Source organism: Protomyctophum parallelum, assembly GCF_964188405.1.
Source record: "Protomyctophum parallelum genome assembly, chromosome: 7".
NCBI classification, from domain to species: Eukaryota; Metazoa; Chordata; class Actinopteri; order Myctophiformes; family Myctophidae; genus Protomyctophum; species Protomyctophum parallelum.
This window is the reverse complement of record NC_139705.1, coordinates 13,665,872-13,692,600: the sequence shown is the minus strand read 5'-3', so window position 1 is coordinate 13,692,600 and position 26,729 is coordinate 13,665,872. Positions and strand designations below refer to the sequence as shown.

At 41.8% G+C, this 26,729-nt stretch overlaps 1 protein-coding gene across 3 annotated transcripts in view; it reads right to left on the bottom strand.

The window, feature by feature from the left end:
* LOC310861320 (TOX high mobility group box family member 2-like) overlaps positions 1 to 26,453 on the bottom strand; it is a 104,171-nt gene extending 77,718 nt beyond the window's left edge. For all 3 annotated transcript variants that reach the window (XM_083768733.1, XM_083768734.1, XM_083768735.1), the window contains exon 1: positions 25,780 to 26,453. In XM_083768733.1, coding sequence (XP_083624859.1) covers positions 25,780 to 25,884 — 105 coding nt within the window. In that variant the 5' untranslated portion in view covers positions 25,885 to 26,453. The remainder of the gene's footprint in view (positions 1 to 25,779) is intronic.
* Between the last annotated feature and the right edge of the window lie 276 nt (positions 26,454 to 26,729).

Here is a 26,729-nt window from a genome sequence, read left to right as displayed (position 1 = left end):
CACTCTTTTCAGGACTGCCTAAGAAAACGACTGACAGATTACAACTTGTCCAAAATGCAGCAGCTAGAGTTTTAACTAGAACTAAGATGAGAGAACATATTACTCCAGTTTTGGCATCACTGCACTGGCTTCCGGTTGTTTTTAGGATTGATTTTAAAATTATTTTACTTGTCTATAAAGCTCTCAATGGTTTCGCACCTCTGTACCTCCGTGACTGCCTACCTAGATATGTCCCTAACCGCCCCCTCAGGTCCTCCAATGCTGGCCTGCTTGAAGTGCCTAAAAGAATGTGCACAAAAAAATATGGTGAGGCAGCTTTTTGCTTCTACGGCCCAACAGCCTGGAATAAACTTCCATTCGAGCTCAGACACGCACCCTCTGTAGACATTTTTAAATCTCAAATCAAGACTCACCTCTTCACTCTTGCTTTTAGTTTTACTATGCACGTTCCTACCCTGCCCTGACTGATTGCTGCATGTGGTGTTTTTATTTGTTTTTATTTATTTTATGTTCTTATATTCAATTTTGTTCTTTGCCATTGTTCTATCATTTTAACTACTTGTGTTTTATTGTATTATATTTTTTTGTGTCCTGCCCTGTGAAGCACTTTGAGCTGCATTTATGTATGAAAGGTGCTATACAAATAAAGTTTATTATTATCTTTGACCAAGGTGCTGTGCCACTTAGCGTCGTCCGTTGTCACCATCTTGAGAGTAGCAGCGTTAACCACTTTCAAAAGCAGTCTTCCCTATTTTCGGCGTGTCATTACATACAGGCCAACATTTCCAAAATATGCCATGGCCTTTTTTGAGGGCCTACAGTATGTCCAGCTTTGAGGGTTTGACACAAACATTGACAATGAACACAAACATTGAAGACAAAGGTGAGGACACAAATTGTGATTGGCCGGAATGAGAGTATGTATGATGATGTACGATGATAAGAGCGCCCCTCACTTCACACGGGTGTGATTTATTTGAAATTGCAGATGTACTATAGCTCGTAATGCAACTGCTACTTTTTTCACCACACTACAACAGCGTGTAATAGGGCTTAAGCGGTAAACCCCGTTAAGATCTGATTCTGAAGCCGTTTCTACAAATGCATTCAAAGTCAGTAGTTCTCAAACTTTGAAGATTTTTCAAAAATGTTCAAAAATAGCAGATTTCCAACAAGCTCGCAGCGCTGCTGGTAGTACAGTATGAACACTTGAAGTACTTTCAGAGTTGAGAAAATAATTATGCAACAAAGGAACTGTTTCTTTCAGCACAGATTGATAGCATTGTGCAATGATATGCAGGACTACTACCTGCCTTTCCTTAGTATTTGTTGCATTTGAAATATTTTTTTCAGTTGATCGAGGGCCACTGGATCTAGAACATAAATAACCCCCTTGTTAACAATATGCTAATCCAATCACCATTCATTCAATTTGTGGCCCAACAGTCAACATGCTACCCCACCCCACTAAAGCATATTTATCATGATGGCATCAGGGGTGTCCATACTTTTTTGACTTGAGAGCTACTTTGAAAATGACCAGGTCAACAAGATCTACCCACCGATAAAAATTAGAATCCCATTGATGAAAATACTGTGGTTTAAAAATGTACCGCCTCTTTGGAATAGCGGCGGTGGCGTTACGTACAGTATAATGCACTTGGAATGGTAAATAGAGGGAGAAAAATTTAATAGGTAAGGGTTTTGGATTTAATTTGTAATTCTACCAACATTGTGAGCAGCAACACTCTTTAAAACAAAGTATTGCATTATGGGTTTGAGCTGACAGGCCCTTTTTGATGTCAATCAATCAAGTCGACTTAATTCAAGTGGCAGATGCCTTCAGAAAAATGCACATAAAGTGCACAAAGACCCGCACACCGTCTGCACTTGCAATATGAACTTTATTGTCAACGTTTCGGTCAAAGACCTTCTTCAGGTATCACATGGTAGTGGCAGATGCCAAAAATAGTTTATTATATTTAAATTAATTATTTAGGGGCATGTCAGGTGATCTACCTGCACAGCCTTTGTGATCATCTACCTTTTGGGCACCCCTGGCATACAGTATGCCCCAACACAGCACAGCCTCTCTTCCCCAGCTCAGATATGCACAATGTGATATACTGTATGTGGCACAATGGCGTATGTGTTTTGTTGTTTTGTTTTTTTCCCCCCAAAGGGAAAATATGCGCGGGAAGCAGTGACATATCTGTTCAGGACGCATAGTATATTCTCTGGAGCCTCAATGGGCTCTCTGCCTTATCTAGATCAGTGGTTCTTAAAGTGGGGTCCGCGGACCCCCGGGGGTCATTGAGAGGGTTCCAGGGGGCCCCCAGCCACATTTGTTAATATAGCATAAAATATTATTTGTAATTACATCCACTTTAACCCTATTGTACTTCATCCATTCGCACTCACAATACATCAGAAATTGTGGAAATTGTCTAAATTTGCAATTGTCTAGAAAAATGTTAACCCTGGGGGATGCACATGCAGATCCAACACATACAAGGTCCGACGTGCTGAAATCACCCATCGCTCCGAACATGCGTTGTTCCGACATGTGCTTCTCCGTGCTTGCGGTTAAGGTTAGGTTGTCGGTCTAATGACTGTCGGACCAATAGTATGTCGGAACTAAAGCCTGTACCCGGTCCCTGGCACAACATCTCTGCTAATGGAGGCTCAATGCATATCAAATAAATCTAGAGGTCCTTAGCATGAAAATGTTTCAGAACCACTAGTCTAGATGTATTGTACGTGATCCACTTGATTTCTTTGTTTCTGTGCTGCACGCTCGTTGTCTGACCTCAGATATACCAGCGTTTATTGCCATTCTTAGAGGTTTTGTTTTTATGTCAAGCCATATTTTACTTTGTTTTTTGTTATGTTTTTTTCCCTTTTGCTCCGCTTTTCTACAATCATGATCTTTAATGACACTCCCTTCTGCAGGGCAACACTGTACAGTAGGACCATATATTTCAAAACCATCCCGAATGGGTTCCAGATGTACGTGAGAGTGGATGAAATTCTTTTATGGAAGGAAAATATACATCGGGACTTAAAATGATAAACAATGGCATACCAACAGACTGCACTAGGTTAACTGTCCTCTTTGTACAGTGCTGTAGTACGCAGTCCAACGCACAGTGCTCCTTTTGTTCCGCCACTCACTGCTTACGTTACTGTAGAGCACTAATGCACACAGATCAATAGCATACTTTCCATTTCGACACGACGGGCCGATGTGCTGACGAACAGTTGGAATTGATCCCCCATCCTGTCAACGCTAAGTTGTGGCTGCTTATGTTTTTTTCTGCTTCGCATTTATCAGAATAAAACGCACACGAAATAAGAAAAAGGTGACTGTTGAGAGATGAACATGATGTTTATAGACTGTGGACTGTGAACTGTGGCCATGTTCACAGTTCACGCCCCCTCTGTACTTGAACACGGCTTTGAAATGTCCGTTTTAGCTAAATGAATCACCGGATGATGATGTGAGGGAGGACGGTTGACGGAAAATGAAGTGAAAGAAGAACACAGTAAAATCCTTAGAGTTCATTTAACTCTGAGTGTAAGAATGAACCCACATGGACCCTGTGAGGGTACATTTGGGTTGAAGGGTCATTTTTTATACAGAGTCTCAGAGTTAAATTAAGACTGAGGATTTTTACTGTGCCGGCACAGCACATGAGGATCAAAAACCAACACCTGGCCCTTTCACATAAATTGAATTTAAGACTTTATGTCAATTCCAGCAGATTTATGTTTTATGATGGAAAAAATAACATCATACCGGCTCAAATGAAACTATTTCTTGCAGACGGCCATGAAGCCGCGACGGTCATAAAACATGTTAATACGCCAATAAACCAATCGGCCTGAAATGTAAAGAAATCAGAAAACAAACAATGCATGTCGCCCGTCGGGTCCTGAACAAACAAACCCCTAGAAAATCAATTTCCTCCCCCACAGGACATCCACCGCATGCTAGCAGGTTTTACAGCCACCGCTGAAACGTATGAAAGCACACAGAATATGTTTTGAACCTTCACTGCTTGTCTCACAGCACCGCCTGAAAAGAGTAATTGCATTAAGTTGTTGGAAGGAACTGTCTCGTCTATGAAGGTTACTGGGGTTATGTTACTTTACATCAGGAATTGATTCGTCCAAGAGATATATGTTTGAGTCACCAGATTTTGTAAGACTGAGGTTCAAAGTTAAAATTGACAAACATGATTTTTCTTTTTTTCTTCTCCTTACCATGTAACAGGTTTCTCGTGAGGAAACAGATTCAAACCATATATTTGGGCTTATCCCTTTCAGACGTTGCGGTGGACTGCACAGTACTGCATGTTACCGACGTTAAAACTAAAACAATGAACTTCATCGTTCTAAGCCTCTGGTCTCTCTCTTTCAGCTGTTAGTGTAAACCAGATTCTGAAACACTACACTGTGGAATGGAGATCAATAATATTGGATGTAAACAGGCTTCTGTTTAGCTAGCAGTCATATAGTGGCCTACATATTACATAAGTCTTTTTTATGGTAAAATCTATGACATTGGCAGCATTTTTGTTTTTTTATGAAGCCCACATATAGCAACAGCAAATGGATTACAGTACAATAAGTATGTACCTTGGCTTGTACACAATGTACACTGTACCGGTACAGTACAATGTTTTATACAATACATACAGTAGCATCTGCTCAGTTTGATTAACTAAAGCCCCTCTGCCTCTATGTAAAGTGTATAAGGGAGAAGCAGAGAGAGAGAGAGACCCCACTAATCTCATTACTCTCTCTTCCTGGCAGACAGAATATTCATTTCTCTATGGCAATCGGCAAGAGGGAGGTGAAGGAGGGGAAAAAAGAAAATTCAATCACACATCCCACCATTTCATTTTCCATGTAATTAAATCAGTTAAACGTTATAAAAACATGTAAACTCCCGTCAATGACTTTGAGCCATTTGCATTTTTAATCAGGCCAGATTAATTCTAATAAGCGAGTCTGAGGCTGAGGCGATGACAGAGCTGGGCTTATTGTGTGTCTGTCACACTCGCTTAATTCTGCCATCATCACGTCCCACATCCTATTATGCTAATTGGCCTTTTTATTAGGCTTTATTTCTCAATCAACAACCAGCCATGGCTATTAAGTAATAATCTCTGATTAGTGCACTTTCCACCTTGAACACTGTGGAAGTTTGCGACAACATTCGGCCGTGATTAGTTGAAAGAAGCTCTCATCACACCTGGCTATACCCAGTGGGTGGAAAAGTACTCATACTTTGTACTTGAGTAAAAGTACCAATACTGCAATCTAGAAATACTCTGTTACAGGTAAAAGTCCTGAATTAAAAATGTACTTGGGTAAAAGTAGAAAAGTATTGACATCAAAATGTACTTAAAGTACCAAAAGTAAAAGTACTCATTGTGCAGAATGTCCCGTTTCAAGTTTTCAAATGCATAATCTACAATATCACAATGCGTTGCATGCTCGCATCGCAACGCATTGTGAGCTTGTAGATCATCTATTTTCAAATAGCCGAAATCTATATAGGGCTGAAGTGGTTACTGTATGTGTTGTAATAATAATCAAAATCTACAAAGTAAGTAACTAAACAAGTTTTCAAATAAATGTAGTGGAGTAAAAGTACAATATTTTGATTCGAGATGTAGTGGAGTACAAGGAAAGGTATTGGAAATTGTAAGTACAGTAATGTACAAATACCCCAAATTGTAATTAAGTACAGTACTTAGGCTAGGTAAATGTACTTTACTTTACACCACTGGCTATACCAGTGGAAAATTTCAAGGTTACCCGGTTTGACATGCATTGTGCCGTGGACCCTCATTTGATCATGAAAAATGAGTCTAGGACCCCAATCTATACTATCAAATCCTCAGTGTTAATTTAAGGTCAGAGAGTGTGCAATTGTGTGTGCTCAGATTAGTGAGGGACGGTCAAGAGGCCACGTATAATAATGGATGGTAAAAACCTGGCGGCGAGAATAAAACAAACACCACAGTTTGTGGAAATGGATATTGTTGCTCAACATAGCCGATACGTTCAGCCATTTCCTCTCCCTCTGTCTCTCGAGTGTCATCCGACAATTCAATCTCAGGAGAAACTAGGATTGTTATCTCGTAGGAAGATAGATACCCGCTACGATGAGCCCACAGAGCATGTGTCTTCAGATCACATGTAGGGTACTCAGCCCAGTCCATGTCTCAGTCCAGAGCATGTGTCATCAGATCACATGTAGGGTACTCAGTCCAGTAGGGGGAATCTGGTCGACAATGACGTATATTGGTTTAAGCACTTAAGTGAATCTTTCAGCCAATTAATTAATTCGGGCTCTCTTTGAGTTCTGTGCCTAAAATAATCATGAAAATCATATCATGACGTTGTAATTATTTATGAACTACAGTAGTTTTCAATTTTCATTATTGCAATCCACAAGAACGTCTGCTGTCAAGTTAATCGTTTTTATCCTCATGACATAATCAGTTCAAAGGAAATAAAAACACATCTTCCACACCCTAAACCTCGCAAGGCAGCAAACAACAACAACTACCTGCCAGCCTCAATCATGCCTCCAAATCGCTGCCTCAGCGGAAATGGCACCGAAGTCAAGCGCCCACATGTAAAAACTCTGGCAACCACTATTATGTCCTCATTGTGGCTCATGCAAAGAACTAGGACATGAGAATGCCAGCCTCTCTCCCCACTCGTCCCACTGCGGTGTCAACCGTGTGGTCAGGGACATTTTCAACTAAGTCACAATGCAGTAACTCTAATAGCCGTGTGGTATTTCTTTGAAATAGTGTCTGTGTCAGACAGGAAATGTAGCTTCAGCCTTTAGGAAACACTGCGACTAGGCGACTACGGTTATCTCGCGGCCACAATCTAAATGTAAAATAGGGCTAATGTTTTCTCAAAAGAGTGTAATCAAATGTAACCATGAACACTGGCAGGAAAAGGGAAATTGGAAAGAAAAGGTAGAACGCCTTGACAGAGTGCATCACTATGCATGATATTTAAAGGGCTTGATTCAAAAATAACTCAAGAACGTCAGACTTCCATTTGTTTATTTTTGGGGGTGGGGATGATTAGCAGCATGGGTTCTTCTAATCTTTCAGCAGCACAGCACCAACAATTAACCCAGCCTTGAGAAACCGCACGCACGCACGCACTCACTCACTCACGCACGCACGCACGCACGCACGCACGCACACACACACTTTGCTTAAATGTTCTGCATTACTGCATAGGTGTGTCTATCTTATGTTCCTCTTGTCTTTAATTGTACCAGTCTTTGTAATATATCTCTCTTTGTTGAGTTGAGTAGTTACTTCCAACTCAGTTGCAGTTCCTTCATTTTCGTGATCTAACAGTACTTTCTATGAACCCCTGTCCTTTCTGTTGTAATCAGACCTGTACTATTTGTTTTTCCCTCTATTTTATCATGTTTTAATGTATGCACATAAATTGAAGCTGAGTTAAAAGCAATTCTTTTGATTGACATAAAGCTTTCAACAAACAATACCAGTGCAAACAAACGCTGTACAGCCTCTATAGTCTCAACACATACAACGCTCCAGTGTAGCTGTCACATCGTCACTGTCGGGCAGAAACCACTCATCTCCATATCTAAACTGTTTAGATTATTTTCGGAAATAAAAGCCCTACTTGATCGTACTACAGTGTCTCAAAACAGATTAAAAGAAATGCAGATCTACAAGGTAAAACATGTCACATCGTGATGTGTTTTGAGCTTGTAGATCTGCTATTGCAGAATTTGCATCCTGAAAAGTAACACTTTTAGAAATGTGAGGTTTCCACCTGACAGCAACAACATTCTTCCGTTAGTCGTTTGAATCAAAAGAAGCGCAGTCAATACATTTGTGTATATGCATGCAGGTGGAGTGTACACTACATGCCGTGCCATGTAGCAATTATGGATTTGCTTTGTTTTCCATACTCGACACTTTGACATCATACTCTCTGCTAGATTGTCAGATTTGCAACCTAAGCCCTGTATACTTCGCTGTATGAAAAATAGCTGATCTACAAGCTCACACCGGTAGATAGCTGCAGGTCTGCTATGTTCACTATTTCTCTTTTCTCTTTTTTTCTTCTTTTTTAATTTGGAAACATTTTGAAAGTTTTCGCCTATGACCACATGCCCAAAAGAAAGGTGTGTCAGTTTGAAGGTGGTTAAGGTGTAACCAAAACCAACTGCTGTGTTTTAATGTTTCCCTTCATTACATTATCATGAATGGGCAGTAGACTTTGCAGCGATCCCAGTGGAATTACTAGACGCGAGGTACTGGTAACTGGACTCAAATTGGAACGTCAAGCCTTGGTTAGATTTGAAAGGCTGGGGGAGATCGAGGTCTATAACCAAGGTTAGAAGTGTGTGTGTGTGTGTGTTGGGAGGGGGGTGCAAATTATTTCAACAGTAGCCACCATGCTGCAATCGTAGATTGGGACTTTAAGGCTCTGCTCTCAACAAAGTGCTTCATCTCACTCATATTCTTCACTGTGAAAGGCATCGGCTAAATTTAGCCGCGGAGAGCGGCGGGCTGTCAATGCTGATTCAGCTGGACAGGTACAGGGAAAGTGTATTAATTTTCTCGTAAGAGAGGAAAGTGCTTTTCAACGTTTCACTGCCCCCTCACATCACTTATATGCCTGTACATTAACGCCTCTTATTCAGAAGTCCCTATTTTATTATTGTCAGAGAGACAAATTGATTGATTTTCTCCAACGCAGACAGACATCCACAGATCAGGTCAAACACTGATGCTTTGTAGTAGCATGTACTGTAGATGAAACAAATCAAATCAAACTGAAAAAAGCATGAAGTTTCTAATCTCTCACTCATGTTTTATGTCACTAAAAGTTCTTAACAGTCAGTGCACAGTCATAAACAACCAGTGGTGGTAAGTAACTAAGTTACTGTAAGTACATTTACTTAAGTACTGTACTTAAGTCTTTCTCTGCCACACGGTGGCAGCAAAGGGTAGGTAAGAGTTACCATGGCTTTTGGCCAAATATGGTCAGTTTCACTTCCGTTTTCCCAGCTTGCAGACCGCCATTGTAAGAAACGGCTCACAATGTTTATCTTCGCCAGAAATGTTAATATGTCGTGGGCGATGCGATGAAAAATCACAAATCAGATCCGAACCTCGGATGGATGATCATCACCGCGGACACCAAGAGCCAAAGAAGATCCTACTTTTAACCTATGGGGTGCCCGCATGTATCCTGGTGCTGGGGGGTATGCAAGGCGTTGCCTAGCAACCGGGCCACTAAGTTGATTTTCAGCTAAACCATTTCATATTTGCTATAAAGCTTTATCTACGAGAATTCTCATAGTTGGAATACAACTGGTGATTTTTTTTTCTTTTTGAGAACTGTAGTTTACTAGTTACTTTGTAGATTTTGATTATTATTACAAAACCTTTAGCCCGCCCTATAAAGATTTCGGTCAAGATTTCTGCTATTTATAAAAGATACATTTGAAAATACTTTTGTACTTTTACTCAAGTAAATGTTAAGAAGAAAGATACGCCCGCACACTGAGTATCTGCTCGCGTGCTCGGTACATGAGTTTTACTTTTATTAAGGCAACGTTTCGGTCCCTCCGGACCTTCTTCTTCAGGCAAGTAAATGTTGAATTCCAGACTTCTACTTGTAATGAGTATTTCTGCAGTGCAATATTGATACTTTTACTTAAGTAAAACATGTGAGTACTTTTCCCCAAGATTGTAAACAACCATAACATGTGCAATTTCACCTACGGCCCACTTACAGTAATAAGTCAAGCTATTAACCTAAGTGAGCCTTCACCATTTACATATTATTTGCTATATTTCTAATGGGTGACTTAACCACTTCAACCCTGGCGTCCCTATTTTGGGCGTGTTGTAGGTGAAAAAGGTTTCACAAATTTGTTTTGGGAAAATAGCAGCTCTACAAGTATCGCATTGTGATGGACAGACGCACTGAAGATCCGCTATTCTCAAAAACGTTTGAAAATAGGTCAGCGTTCTCCTTCTCTCTGGATCAGTGGCCACTTGAAAATGTTTAAAGCATTCGCGGCCCACCCCGGGTGTCGGATGGGCATGGTCAGAGCATGGTTATTTTAATGGTCCATCAATCAATGGAACCAACATAATATAGCCTACTTGAAGTTTTTATTCATGGGCATCACAATGAAAACAAACTGTTCAATGATTCACAGAAAAGAATACATAATCTTTTTCATATGTATGCTATATTATTAAAATAGTAATATTTTACCAATAACTTGGGGGCCCACTTGCAATATCCTCCAGGCCCACCGGTTGAGAATGGCTGGCTTAAGTATTAATAATTTCCCTCTTATGCATATAGAAGGTGAATGTTACTATGGGGACGCGGCACGTTTCACCGTTCCATTGTGGTGAGAGGGAACAGCTGTCTTTACCTTTGGCAGGCAAACACGCTCATTAAGGGGCGGCCATGTTTGTTTTTGTGCCCGATACCTAGCCCTAAACAAACACTGCCCTATCTCCTCTCAGCAGACCTCTCAGTCTCAACATTTCCTTCCCTATTGTGGAGGGAGGCCCTGGTGCATTGAGCCAACCGTGAGCTCAGGCCAAGATGCCAGTGGCTCCCAAAGAATGCGTGGTTAATTGGGAAATTTAGTCGAGGTTCAGGGCTGCTAGAAATGCCGAAATGTAGCTAGAGAGCATTGCAGGGATGCTATGAATGTTGTGTATGTGTTACATGCGTAATGTATGTCATTATGCCGTCTGATATCACATCTTGTGGTATGTCACAACAAAGCCTTCTTTGTTTCTCGTGTGGTGGAAAGTAATAAAGGGTTCATTCTTTTGGAGTGTTCATAGCCAACACTAAAATTGGGAGTGAAAGGTTTCATTCAGATATTTTCCTCCACTTACAGTGCTGTCCATGTTTTCAAATACAAGGCAGGTTTAATTCATAACACTTTAACAAAAAACTCCTTTTAAGAGGCAAAATATTGAATGTCATTCCATTATTGGAAACTGAAATCGTATATGACCACTAACCCAGAAGACATTCACATTAACTTACACAAAATGATAGAAAGACTTTTTTTGGGTGGGGGGGTTAATCTCTACCATTTTCTTCATATAGAGCATTTTTCAAGAAGAGTAGTAGCCATCCTCTCCGAAATGCATTCACTTATTTGATTTCATCCCTTTTCACCGTTTGTCCCAAAGTCACAATGCATTGTGAAATGAGTCCCTAATGTGGAGTAATGAGGCTGTCATGGCAAAGCAATCTCTGCTTGTTTGAGTTTGACTCATGTCGTAGATTCAATTAAATCAGCTGAAGTCAAACTGGCCGCAGGCCAGATCGGTAATGGGTGACCTCATTCAAACAATGCTCTGACATATTGAAACAATAAGAGCAAGGGCCTTGAGCCAGTTGCAAAAGCAAACTCCACTCAACTCTAGGCGATATATGCTAGAAAAATGACAGTGCGGTAACACAAGTGTTTGTGAAAAATTGTGTCTTTTGGGGTGCTTGTGTGCTCTGTATCTGTCTTAGTGCCAATATCAGTGCTTGTGTAACCCCTCATGGGGTTGTACTGTATGGGGCAATCCGTCACTTTTGGTCTAGGCGAACACGCATCACAGTCGATTTTAATCACAAATACTCAGCACACTAGGCTATCATTATTAGGTATAGATGCCTAAAAACGAGCTTTGCTAAGCCAATCATCTCATATCCGATAGATGGAAGGTAAACAGCACAGTCATTTATATGCCTAAGCACATAAAAGCTCTCAAGGAAAGAATTCTGACGTTTCCTGTGTATATGTTAATTGCAAACAAAATCGCTGGAAGGGACGTGTTAAAACCATCTGACATATTTTAACACAGCTGGTCTACGTCTTTTCTTTTTTCTTTTTCTTTTTTTTGGGGGGGGGGGGGGGTATTTGCCCACACAAGTCTAAACTGATTTATTTGGATGTTAAAATGCCTGGAATCTAAATCATGATACAAACACTCCCAAGGCTATGTAAACAATCTCCCCAGCTCCAATCTACATCCATGTATTCTGTAATATCTTCAATGCCAGGGAGGCAAAAGCACTTCTCACTTTAAGATGGATCTCCACTTCCATTCAATTACTGGTGCAAGGCACGACTACCACAAGCTTACGTATTTCTCACAGCATCATTGACGATATGCTCCCTAATACACCTACACTACATACAATCATACAGTGTTCATTTAGAGATGCTGTAAATTATAGTTTTTGTTTCTTAAAAAAGTGTTAAATAGCTATAGAGCAGGGGTGCCCACACTTTTTTGACTTGAGAGCTACTTTCACAATGACCAGCTCAACAAGATCTACTCACCCAAAAAAATATTATCCCATTGCTGAAAACAGCAGCACTGGCATTACATACTATAAGACAAACACACATGGAATGGGAAATAAGAGAGAGGAAAATGGAATTCGTAGTTATTTGTAAATGACTTTGTATTTGTATTGTGTGTTTGAGCTGACAGGCTCTAATCTAGGATCTAATCAGGAGACAGAACTCATAAGAGATACAGGACAAACAAGTGAAATTGGAAGTGATGACAAATTGACAATTAGCAGAGACACAATTGGAACTGGAACATTATACACTTTAAGCTGATGAATGGGTTCTCTCTCCTGATTGGATGAAATCGGTGACCCAGCAGAAGAAATGTAATAAGAAATTCTGCTCATTAATGAGATTGAGATTGCTGAACAAACTCTATTACTATCAGAATGTATGGAGCTTTACACTTTTGCCAAAATAATAAGAATGCAAATATCGCTTATAATGATACTCAGGATTTGGAGTCAGCCTAATTTCAGCCAGGTGTAACCATGGTTGTGTTTTAGTGCTCGACTATCATGGATTATGGACAGAAGACGTCCCAGCGCTCTCTGCTCTGTGGAATTAGCAGATGTGAGAAGAGTGAATACAAATTGAAACGTCATGCCTTAGTTAAATCTATTTTTCTATTTATAGGAGCTTTAGCTGCAGTTACTGTAAACAAAGAGCACAGCAGTGGAAAACACACACACACACACACACATACACACACACACACACACACACACACACACACACACACACACATGCAATGGTCACACACGTACAGTAATGTGTACATATGGATATGCACACATACGCTCTCACGCACGCACACGCACGCACGCACACACACACACACACACACACACACACACACACACACACACACACACACACACACACACACACACACACACACACACACACACACACACACACACACACACACACACACACACACACACACACACACACACACACACACACACACACACACACACACACACACACACACAGGAGAATGCACCTCATTAAGCAGCATTCCCTCTAGCCCTTATTCCATTAGAAATTAAAACTCAGAACAATTAGAGGCAGATCGGTCGCAGCTCAGTGCACTGTTGTCCTGCTCTCAGGGCACTGAGATGACTTAATTACAGGCTCATCTGAAAGCTGTATAATGGTACCACTCTGGGGCACACCGCAAATACCTGGCAACCCAGAATTAGCTAAATTCAGCGATACAATACAACATTTAACAGAGGACATGTCCTACGGAGCATTTTTTTTAAATATCGAAAATGCTTTATCTTCTGTGGGTCCCTGGGGTTGGAGACGTCAATTTGGGTGTGAGAACTACTGGTTCAGAAGGTATTCGTAGAATGGGCCTCAGGTTTTAATGGGGTAAGTGAAATGAGGTGTCCTAGTGGCCCTAGTGGTAGCACCGCCCTGCCGGTCTCAGTGAGTTCAGTTGATCCATCACCCATCTGCAACTTCTCACCACTTTGCTGCTGTCACTTCTATGTCCTGTCTAATATATTTACATACTGTATATATTCTGTGGAGAACGTAAGAAAACAAAGCAGTAAGACATGCCAAACGGATGAAATAATTACATAGAGTAATTACCTAGAGTAAAAGTACAGGATTCTTATTAGCTTCATGCAGTATGTCGGCCTATTGCCAGGGTATAAAAAGCACATTTGTCGTTTACGTAACAATTGAGAAATCTGCCCTTCAAGCTAGAGAAAGAAAGAGGTGAGGGAGACAGAGAATGAGTGAGACAGAGAGAGGTAGGCAGAGAGAGTGAGAAATAGAGAGAGAGTGAGAGAGAGACAGAGTGAGAAATGGTAGCTCTGTATACTTGCTGTGGTCACATGACACCATGTCCCATTATATTGTGATGTTGTCAGAAGGGGAGAGGAAATGAAATGCCTTGAAGCAATGCAGTGTGTGTGTGTGTGTGTGTGTGTGTGTGTGTGTGTGTGTGTGTGTGCGTGCGTGTGTGTGTGTGTGCGTGCGTGCGTGCGTGCGTGCGTGCGTGCGTGCGTGCGTGCGTGTGTGTGTGTGCACGCACCTGCGCGTGCAGCGAGCACAAGTGTACACGCATCTTTGTGTAATGAACATTGAACATATACAGTAAGGGTGTGTGTGTCGTCCGTACACTATGTGCACGAAAACATGATGGCTCTGCACAATACAATCCTTAGTGTTCAGTGTTCTGACTTAACCCATTTAGACCTGAGGCCGATTCTAAAAAAATGTCTTCTAAATCCTAAAAGTTTTCTGAAAACCCTATGTTTCTATGTCAGTCGTTCTCAAACATTTTCATGTCAAGGACCCCCAAAAATATATGTAAATGGCCGTCGACCCCATCTGAAAATATGTTTGGCTCTGAAAGAATACATAATTATTCAAAGATTTGCGCCACATTTTCAAGATTTTTCAAAAGCTCATAGTGCGGCACCGAGTGCCACGCTACGAGCTTGTAGATCTGCTAATTTTCAATAGCTAAAGTATAACATAATGCTTAAAACACAATGATTAAAACACCAAAAGGGGTTCCCGTGCTGAATTGAACACTGATAATTTGACTGTGTCTGTGTTCCTACGTGATCCTGGAGGACTTTGGCATTTGTCTGAAACATGTAATTGGTCAACCGGGGAGTTCTCTGCGTCATCTCTGTCCCACTGTAGCACCTGTTACACCCCAAACAGTAACTAGCCTCTGATACAGCCTACGCACGTTCACTATGGTGAGAAAACAAATGAACGTGCCAAAACACCATGTTGCTTTTTGTTGCTACAATGCACACTAAAACCGTCAATGCTAACTGAACTCTGGGAGTGTACAAATGTAACCAGAGGGTCCATTATTTGGTTACATTTGTACACTCTTAGAGATACAAATATATACATTTAACACTGAGGATTTTACTGTCTTGTGAAGGTCTGTGGCTGTGCAATTAAAGTACAAAATAAATCAGTCCAGTCTGAAGTGAGTGGTGCTGTACTGTACTCGTGCTGTAGTACTGTACGATACAAGCTCTCCTCCCTGGCCTGTGTGTGTGTGTGTGTGTGTGTGTGTGTGTGTGTGTGTGTGTGTGTGTGTGTGTCGCTGCTCAACAGTGCCATCCAGTGGTATTAGCGAGGTGTTTCAGCTGTTTGTGCTCGGACACAGGGACACGTATAGGGACACACATAGCTGCGTATAGGAGTGGCTAGCACCACTCAAATATGAAATCAGAAATAAATATGGTTTTCATGTTAACAATTACATAGTTGTTAACAAAAATAATAATGCTGTGATTCACGCATTCTTTATGTTACTGTGATCATAGTCATAATCTTGGATATGAATTAAACTTGTGTTCACACGTTTTGACACTTGCTTAACACTTTCCGCTAGCTGAGTAATTGTTTACTGTAGACCTACTTTAAGTATTGACATCCAGCCTTCATATCACTTAACAACTGCAGGATGCCAGATTGCTGGGAAGCATGAAGATTAAGGGAACGTTCATGTTGACACAGCTTAATGAAATTATTGTCATAATCAGAGTAATAAAACAATTGTTTGTTCTCGCGGTACAAAACAGAATCAAGATATTGTGACAAGCTAGTACTTTTATTTTTAAATAAGGGAAACCCTGCAGACAATGAGTGCTGAAAGAAACCTTTATGTTTTCCACAAGTCATAATGTCAGTTGAGAACTTCCTGTGTGTGTGTGTGTGTGTGTGTGTGTGTGTGTGTGTGTGTGTGTGTGTGCGTGCGTGCGTGCGTGCGTGCGTGCGTGCGTGCGTGCGTGCGTGCGTGAGTGAGTGAGTGTGTGTGTTAAGAGAGGGGACCAAGCAGAGGGTGCTGCATGAATGGGCAGTCAGCATTTCGGGTTCAAAAGAAAAAAACACCAGCCCAAGCTCCTGCCTGTGTGAAAACCAAGGCTATGGTGCTGTGTATCAAGTGCCATTGTTTTGGTAATAGTAAACCTGGGGCACTTGCCAGAAGGCATTAGTCATTCATCTAACAGGTTCCACAAAGCAAACCGCAAAGTGTGCCACTGCCAACTTCCTCTCATTGAATTTTGAGCACGTAAGCAAATTTTGCAGATATTGCGCAGCAAACACTGATTACTTAGCTGCCGAACATGTTTATTTGTTCATTTGTTTTGGCTGGGTATAAGGTGCGGGATTTCCTAACGGAGTGTCTGTGCTCGTGGGGTGAACGAATGCGGAAGAGAGTGGAGTGAGAGAGAGAAGGAGGGAGGTGGAAGGTGGTTAGGAAGGGGATTAAGGCGGAGTGCAATTTTTCAGCGGGGGGAACGCCATACGACATGATCTCTAATTACCCTCAAAGCAGAGTGTAACCCGAGCCACAGATTAGGCGGTGTTATCTGGCTTAATAAAACATGACCATCTCCCACTGGTCCGCCCCGCAGCCTGTCACTCCCTTTCACTGCCGCCACCGACCGACCGCCTCAATGTGGCAACAGGTACAGAAGTCCAATCAAAGGAAGGTGCGCTCTCTGCTAAATAGAATTATAGCAAGTTCGAGTTGTTCCCCTTGATGAAATGTCAAAGTCAAAGTCACTGACAATGGCCCTCCTTTCCATTACCTGGGCTCTCCTTTGAATCATTTGATTCTATCTTGAGCCGCACTGAAATAGAACACTATTATATTTTCAATGGCTATTTTTAGGCTTTCTGACGTCACGCTGACCCTTTTCAGTCCTCTCGCTCTTCTTAAGATTAACTTTTAGAGGCACTGTGAACTATGGCTGAAGGGCAGCTAATTGGCCGCCTGGGCTAGTCCAGTTGATGTGGTGAGTTGCTGTAGGCCTGACAGAGGCAGTGTCCTTTTCACTGCTCTGGATTTCCAGTCCCAAAACATTCTTCTTTTACCATCCTTCCTCTGCTGCCAGTGCCCCCATATTTGCACACATACTGCATGCATGTGCACATACACACTTCATGACTTCACGTGCACACCCCGCACACACGCACGTATGGTCATACGCAAACACACACACACACACACACACACACACACACACACACACACACACACACACACACACACACACACACACACACACACACACACACACACACACACACACACACACACACACACACACACACACACACACACACACACACACACACAAACTCACTCACCTCATGCATGTGGGCTGTGCCAGTAAGTGCTGCTCGAGGCTATGGTTTTTCACTACTGTCTACTGTGTTATTAACAATTCTATAAAAAGATCTGCTCAAGTTTCCCTTTCCTGTGTGTTCGCGGTGTTAACAACCCCACCAAGTTGCTAGAGGATTGTTGAGGGCTAGTTAAAGAGAGACGGCCATCGATAGCAGAACTCTGATGGCATTGTCATATTTTCCAAAATCCCTACTTTTCTTTCCTCTGTTTGTTTTTCTATGCGACATCAGTCAGCAGTATGGCTCATGGCCAGCCCAGAGACTAAATAGGTCGACAACACAAAGAGAGGGCCTCCTCTCCTCTCTCTCGTTCCCTCTTTTTTCCACAATATCCATCTCCTCAAACCTCTCTCTCCCTGTTTTTTCCTCTCTACGGCTCTCCCAACTCACCCCAACACATCCCTCTCCCCTCTCGTTCTATTATTTTCTCTATCAGGCCCTCTCATGCCAACCCCTCCTTTCCTTCTTCAGTGCCCATTAATATTGCTGTGGTAAAAACAGGGTGAACAACACTATGAGCTGCAACAGTGTGTTTATACCACTTTATCTCTCTGCCGTTTTCTCTCTACTCTCTCTCTCTCTCTCTCTCTCTCTCTCTCTTCCCATCCCTCCCTTTTCCTCTCTCCTATGCTATTCTTTAATAGAGTAAAACATGGCGTCACCTCTCCCTACTATAAAAACTGGAACAGTCTCTCTCTCTCTCCATTGTGAATGAACGTGAAGCTCATCATTAGTGCTCAAAGAGGAAGAATGAGCCACAGATTGAAAACCTCATTGCCTGCGCGGGCGCCTGCCGTCTCCGCTGACTGGATTGGACGCAGGCGATCATTGACTCACACACGGGCAATTATATCTGCCAGCTAAATATGTCACACATAATAAACACATGCTTCTGACAGACAAGGGACGAGGCGAGAAAGAGAGACGTGTCTCCAAAAAAAGAGAGGAAAGAGAGTAAATCAAGGTATCATTTAGAGCTATCTGCTCAGGTGAATTAAGTTATAATCACTACCTGGATTTTATTTAATTCTGACACAATTGCATGCCTGAAAGAAAAGTAGTAGTTTTCACTTTTCATGTCAACACCTCTGAGAATCAAATGATTCTTTGGGCCTCTGTAGATTTGAGGAGCTGGTGGAATATTCAGATCATTGGAGAGGCAACACCAACCAACCGCCAGTTGTCTGTGCTGCTGTGACTTTAGATTTTTAATTGAACTTTTGTATGGGAACCGTCCCTTCGGGGCAACAGAGCAAACATGGCACAGACACTGGGCTGATAATATTTGTAAAGGATATTCAGTAAAAACAAGGGAGGGAAAAAAGGCCTTACAGTTGTGGCGAGGAGCTTGCCATGGCCCATGGTGTTTGCACAGGACATACCTCAGGAAGCCGAGACAACTGGGAATGTTTGTCCAGCTTCGAGCCTCTTCCAAACATACAGTGCTCAAAGAAGGAGCCCTGTGGCACTCCGGTCCCCATTATAACTTTCCCTCCATATTGGTCTCTTTGTTTGCCATTAGCTGAGAAACATCAGCTTCGGGTCTGGATGTCGGTTGCATGAAGATATTAACATTATACAGTAATGTGGCCCTGTTTTGGTTACCTTGTATTGGCATGCTTTTTGTTTAAGACAATAAAATTGCATTAGCGTCTATTAAGTGCCTTGAATAGACAGAGCACATGGCCCATAATCTTATAACTGTAAAACTTTTAAAATAAATAATAAAAAAGTGATAGGAAATGTGTATTGCAAGCACTTTTTTATAACTATTTCCTCCTCATCAAACCAGTTTCATCAGATATATCATCTAACATCCACACTTCTTATAATTTAACACAAGTCAACAGAATAATCCCATCATCTACAGCTTCCAATTCTGCTTAGTATAACTCTCTGTCCTGAAGTAAAAGATAATAAAAAATGAAAGTACAAATACCCCCCGTTTCACTGCTGTGCAGCACTATTAGCACATCGGTTTTAACAAGCCGCTCTTTTGACTTCTTAGCACTCGCAACCATTAACAAACATAATCAACATTTAATAAAACACCCATGGGCCCGTTTTTGCAGCAGGTGTTGGCACAGTTCTCTTATATTCCCCCACCTCCTTTCCTCCTGCAGGTACGATGAGAATGGCACAGGACCGCCCCATGGGAAGGCCCAGGCTGACTAATGCAGCCAGGCATACCATAGAGGGTCGGGTAGTCTTAATTATGGTAACAGAAGCAGTAGTACCGACCTACTGTACAAGCAGGCAGCTCAAGCTGCCAGGCCCACTAATTAGCACATGGGAATCTCTCTCTCTCCGTTTCCACCTTTCTCTCTCTGCCTCTTTGCCTCTGTCTCATGCTCCCTCTACTTTATCGCTCTCACGTTCAAATGCAAACCCTCAATTTACTAGTCACACAAACCCAGACAAGAAAACGAAATAGTCGACTCATACTGTTATTTTCTATAGCCCTGTAAAGAAAAAAACATCTAATGTACCTTTATTGATAACTGTACTAAATGCTATGTACGTATGTGGGATTGTGGGTAGTCAAGCTTGGGGGAGAAAGGCAGTTATAATCCAATGATCGAATAATAATTAAATGAACATGTTGGTTTTCATCATTCACAAAAACAAATCCAAAACAGCATAGAGTACGGATTGAACTGAGTCACCTGGTCAAATAAAATACGAAAATAAACACAATGTCATGCCATTATGCAAAGTCTGTGACACAGCCAATGTCAGAGGCAATTTCGTTTTTTATTGAAATGATTTCAAATGGTCGGAATTCCCATTAAGAATCTCCTCTGCGTGTCGGGGCAGGGAGAATATGATTTAGTGGCTGTTTCTGCTCTGCCCCTGCTCTCTGTGTGTCACTGCCCCTTACTGTGGTATGCATGGCCTTCCCCTGCGCGGGGCTATGAAAGCAATTGTGATTGTGATTCCATAGTCAGCAAAACGCATGAATGGCCCTGAGTTAGCATGCGTGTGCACAGTGTGCACACACGCACGCACACACACATGCACACACACACACACACACACACACACACACACACACACACACACACACACACACACACACACACACACACACACAGGGCCACTGATTACTTCAACCCATTTGACTCTCACTCATCCTTTCACTCTGTCTCTCTCTGATTCTCACTGTCTTTTTCACTCTTCCTCATGCTCTCTCTCTCTCTCTCTCTCTCTCTCTCTTCATTTCTCTCTCTCTCTCACTCCCGCCCTCTCTCTCTCTGCCTGTCACATACCACAGAGTTTGTCATTAGCTAATAGCAACCGGCCCTGGGACATCAACATATACACAGTGGCGTGCATTACTCAGAGTTCTTCATTTACCAGACATGAAAAGTGTTCTTTACAAAAGCCCTGCAGGTGCCGCAAATAACTCTTTATTTTAATATTTATTTATGGCATTTTTATTTCGGATAGGTCAGTGTAGAGACGTAGGAAACCAAGGGCCAGAGAGAGAGAAGATACATGGGAGACAAGATGGGGGTCAGATTCGAACCTAAGTCCTCATGATCACGAGGAGCATAGGTCTGTGCACTAACTGGCTGAGCCACCAGGCACACCCACAAGTAGACCTGTAGTGTAATACAGAATATAATTAAAAAACAATATAAGAACAAGTCTGTTTCCTGTGCCTATGAAGGAACTCGTTTGAGATCAAAAGTAATCATTCGGCAGATGAGCAATGAAGCCTGACAGCAACGTGATAAGGGGAATCAAATTGATAGGATATGTTAATTCAAACTTAGTAATCAAATCTCCGCTGCTCAACATATACAAGGAGATCCAATAATAAAAGACAAAAGCCCCCATCCAATGAGATACAGCATTCAAATAAAGTCAGATCATTCCCCCGGATTGGCCATCTTATCTACGGTAGAGGAGACCACCAAGAAACAAAGCCTGCTCTTCAGTCGTGCCCTATCTGAGCAGATATCAGTTGTTGGGGAGGATATATGAGCTGGGTGGGGCCTGGGTGTACAAACACAGGGCCCTGTTCTGAGCTCCATCCATATTGCCATGCTGTAGAAAGCATACTGTAGCGCATGAGCAGCGGCGGCCATACTGTTTGATTAAGGTATTCAAATAGAGCAGCAGACAGTGTGTACCCTTATTTCCCAGAGCAAACCGAAAAGAGCCGGATGGACCAATGGCATGGCCATGCTATAATTACAGTTGTAGCCTACATGTTGTTGTACGTGACAAAGGCCCAGTATAGGAGCCTGCTGTACACACTTTCATTTCATCTGTCCTCTGGTATTTCCAGAAACTGCTTTTCTGTATTAAGTTGTAATTACCGCGCTTGCTGCAGGGCACAGCGAGGAATGCTGCAGTATGTATGTGCCGCAACGTTGTGCCATGTAGCATGTAAAGGTACTGTACAGCATAGAGCGCAATAAAAACGTGGCACAGTTTCATATTACCATCATTGAACAAAGCCATGTAGTAATGACAGTGTTTGATGTTATTTCTGGGCTGTGGGAGAGCACCACAGAGAAAGAGAGAGATGGAGAGAGAAAGAGTGAGAGACACACAGTGAGTAGGGCATTGAAAAGTATTGACGAGGTATTTGTGGGTCTGTCTCAATCAGCACTTATCGACTTTAACCCTGGCCTTCTAATTTGGGGTATCCCATAATGGGATACATTTTTCAAAGATGTTTTGAAAATCATAAATTTGTATAATATAGGGCTGAAGTGGTTCACTATTCTCTTTAACTGTCCCCATTTTTCTTTTTATTCTCCCCAGCCACATGGTAGTCAGTGTAATTCTATAAGCTAGTAGAGTGCAGTTTCCTTCAAACGCTGACTGATTTAGTCCCTGTGTGGGCGAGCAGCAAGATTTGAACATTATTCAAAAATCAATGGCCAATATGTTAGTGGGTAACGTAAAAGAGACCCGGAAAATGGCCCATATATCCTGCATTCAAGATGTTTTCATCAATAAATGAATGCACCGCCACCAGCTGAAGTTGTTCACATGGCTATTGATGATTGCAGATAATGACCCCCTTAGATTCAATAAGGTGTGCAAAATTGAATCTTGCAGAGGTAATGGTGATCATCATCATACTGTAACACGCACATGTGCTTTTATGAAAGAACAAAATGCCAGATTCCAACCCTAAATGAGCAGCTTACATTTGACAAGGACTGAAAGTGTGGCATTGCCAAACATGTGTTCCCTGCCAGTGTAGCTAAACTTTCTAATTACTCTAAAAAGGGTTTGTGACCACACATGGTCTTGATAATACGTTAAGCACACAAAAAGCGTAACATATAAAGACAGAAATAGAGGAAAATGCTCATGTTTTCCAATTAACAGGTTACATGCGCATGTGCGTGTGTGTAACACAGATTAACATTGTGAATTTCTGAGCGATAAAGGGAGAGAAATGTTTTCTCAGGATGTAAATTGCCTTTTATTTCTTTATTTTTTTGCTGAATACTGAAGAGAAGTAATCTATCGACGTTTCAAAGATATGTTTTGACTTGAGAGCACGAAAACCTCTTACTTTCTCATTCATGCTGTGCAGCATGGTGTGATGCCTGTGTGAAATGTGTTATATGAATTAAATTACCTTACGTACTTGATGAACGATAGCTGTACCAATACATTCCCAAGTGAAGTATGTTAGTTTGACCAGAGAGCCACAGCAACATTCACTGCAACATTCACTGTGACACACCAAACAAATTAACTAACAAGCCACAAACACTGACCAAAAGATGAAGAATTGTTGCTGTCAAGTGGAAACCTTGTATGTCCAAAACTGTTACTTTTCAGAAACTGTGTTCCAATCGATCCGATGAGGTATTATTTAGACAAGCTCTTGTTAACACATCTTACTAAACACCTTGTTTTTCATTGGTTAAACAGTTATAATATATATTTGACAGACTTAAGCACTTAAGAAAACATAGCAGATCTCATACCACCAATTTGCAATTCAAACAAAGCTTAAATATGGAGATACAAGGTTTCTGCTTGACACCGATCCATGCACAAAATATCGGTTGAACCTAAAACACTGTGACTACTTTATTTGCCTTCTTCCTGCTTAGTTTAAAAGCGAGTCATAGGCGGAATATGAGCTGAATGATCCATGGCTTTCAGTGATGATTAGAAGTGGTCTGATCCGATGGCCAGATATATTGCCTAGTGTGCCTACATACGAAATCAAATGCATCTCTAATGTCACAGCCAGTCTGACAAACAGTTGGAGGGGAGGAACTTGACCTAATGCTCCATGATAACAGGACACCACATGATCCCCACCAGTATCCCTTCAGCCTCATTTGCAATGCTAGGCAAGGTAGTTTGTGTTACACGTGCGATGATAGCAAATTATATATCTCCTCTTGTGGGAGAAGAACACCATCCCATCCTAGTTCAGCATGCATTATTCTGTGCTCATTCTAACTTAAGTATTCTCAAATGAGTACGAGGTTCTTTTTGCCCCACCCGAGGACTTTACACCCTCACACCTGTCACCATACTGTAGTTTGCAGTGTTTGCAGCACTTTCTCCCCGTAATAGCACAATAATCAAGTAATCATTTCATATCTAGTTTATTTCATTTTTTTGGGGGGTGGATTGAGGCGCAGTGTGTGATATCAGGGTTTTCTGGATTATCCGCATGGATCTTAATTCATTTGACCTACAAAAAGATGGCCTATGTGTTGAAGACAGATAGCTACACACAGTAAATACTTTAACTTTGAGAGTAAAAATGTACCCTTAAATTTAACACTCAAGATTTAACTGTGTTCGGGTCCATTTGTGTATTAAATTTCATGTGCGAAAAGTATAGCCTAGGCTCTCAGCACACTCTGCATTATCAGCAAATGTTTAATGAAGACATATTTCATCTGTGATCTGTTGTGGCTTGCCCTTCAATCACCAGTGTTTATTTAACTCTGAGTGTAGCTACAAAATCTCAGAGTTAAATTGCACTCAGGAAAATAGTGTATTCCTTATCCTGTTCTACCAAACCTGTGAAAAACCAATTACAGCTACCTTTACAGTACACCAGCTTGCTTCATAGGAGTGATCACAATTATTGTTTCGAGAACTATAGGACTCATTACTGGAATATTGCTAAATAGAGATTTGCCATTGCCCATCTGTCAGATAAGCACTCACGAGCATGCATTGTATCTCAGTGCCTCATTGACACCAAGATGATCTTTGTCAGGGACAGCAAACCAAACTCAGTCTAAACTTCAGCAAGAGAGACATACCTACATTTAAAGCCTGTTGATTTGAAGATGTGTATTCTAACTCAACATAACTCAATTCAAGCATCCCACTTTGGTCGTTTCAGTGATCAACTTCAACAGGTTTTCCTAATTTTTAAGTAGGTTGTTACTTGTTTCAATAGACCACTCCACCTGCGCACTTTCAACAGAGTCAGGTCACAAACCAAAAACACCGGGGTGTCAAAATGAGAGAAGGCAAAAAAAACGTTTTGTCCGTACAAAGTAATTAACACCACATTACTGGCACGCATCCATTTTATCATTAAATTCGCAGTGGGACACCATGTTGGCTATAAGAAATCATTCAGCGGGAAGATGATGTTTGAGCAATGAGCGGTGTGGGGCAGTATGGATTCTATACGGCCCGTGGTATTCCACATAACATAAGTCCCAGTCAAACATCGGGTGGGACCACTTATTGCCAGCTCTCTGCTACCACAACTGCACAGTATGAAAGAGAGAGAATAACATAACAACCACGTTGGTTGAAGGGAGAAAAGTTAGGCGGTGAATTTTCAAGAACAAAATGCAGGATGATTACAGGCTTCAGTCTAAACTCCAAAGTAATAACAATTGTGTTTCGGGTCCAAACTAAATTAAAAACAGGCAAAGCTATAAGTTCATGTCATCTTGCTGGTTGACACTTGACATAGTAGGCTAGGTCTATTTTGGAAGAAACGTAACCGGTGCTTTTCCGAAACAAGTGCGCGCCCATGGATATATAAAGCATTGCGTAAATGTTGAATGCTGTTGAACAAGAACGATTCAGAGACATGTGAGACAATTAGACAATAAGCCATGATGGGCATTCATTCATTATGCGTGGTTATTAAAAACACGCCTGCTACACATGCTACAATTTACCTTGTTCGCGTGGTAATAGTCCAACGAGCTCAGACAACTTGGATCAGTCGGTAAAGAACATGAACCCACACTTGACGGGGGCGCAGGGTAAAATCTCACGTCCATCTCAGGATGAGCAAGTCTGAAGGCATGAAATCAGTTTCAGTGTCTTTGACTCACTATTGTTTAACCATACAAAAAAAGAAAAGAATGAAAAGGGAAAAGAAAGACTGAGAGAAAGAAATAAAGAAGTGGGGTGAGTTTCTTCTCAGCGCACTCTTCTCCGCTCACATCCGTTCGCGACCGAACTTCGGCACCAACTCTGGATGCGCAGTCCTTTTTTCAGAGCCGGGCACCGTCCGCGACCACTTTCAGGATGCGAAACACTTGCACAGAAGCAAGAGTGCAAAAATACATTGATGTGGTGCACGTGTTAGCAAAAAAACTAATCCTCTGTTCCGGAACAAATGTATGAGCAAAAACGCTCCAACTTAAATCCTTTCTTATTTTATTGTTTTCCTTTCTTTCTGTCTTTTTGTAAACGCTCAACACGAGCCCATCAATATGTGAGCTTCTATTTCCCCACTGGTCTCAGTACTCCTCCATACATAGGCTTTGTTATGGAGGTGCATATTCTTGCATTGGTTCCAGTCAGGACAGAAGTGGTTGCACTGTGTGTGCTCTTCCCTGTGCCATGCGACCTCTAGTGCCGATAACAAACGGGGAAAGAGAGGAGCGGAGGGAACAGGGAAAAAAAGGGGGGAGGGGAGAATGGTGGCTGGCTGCCTTGGCAACCGCTCTCCCCTTCTGCAACTGCGCGATTCTGATTAGCTGGAAATGTAGTAGTGCATGTGCGTGCACGGATGTGCATTATAATAAAGCGCACACTCTGCTTGCTTCTGCTGGCTGGGCTGGCGCGTCCAAAAAGGTTCCGTTTGGCTCATTGTGCCAAGACTGAACAGGAGGGAGGT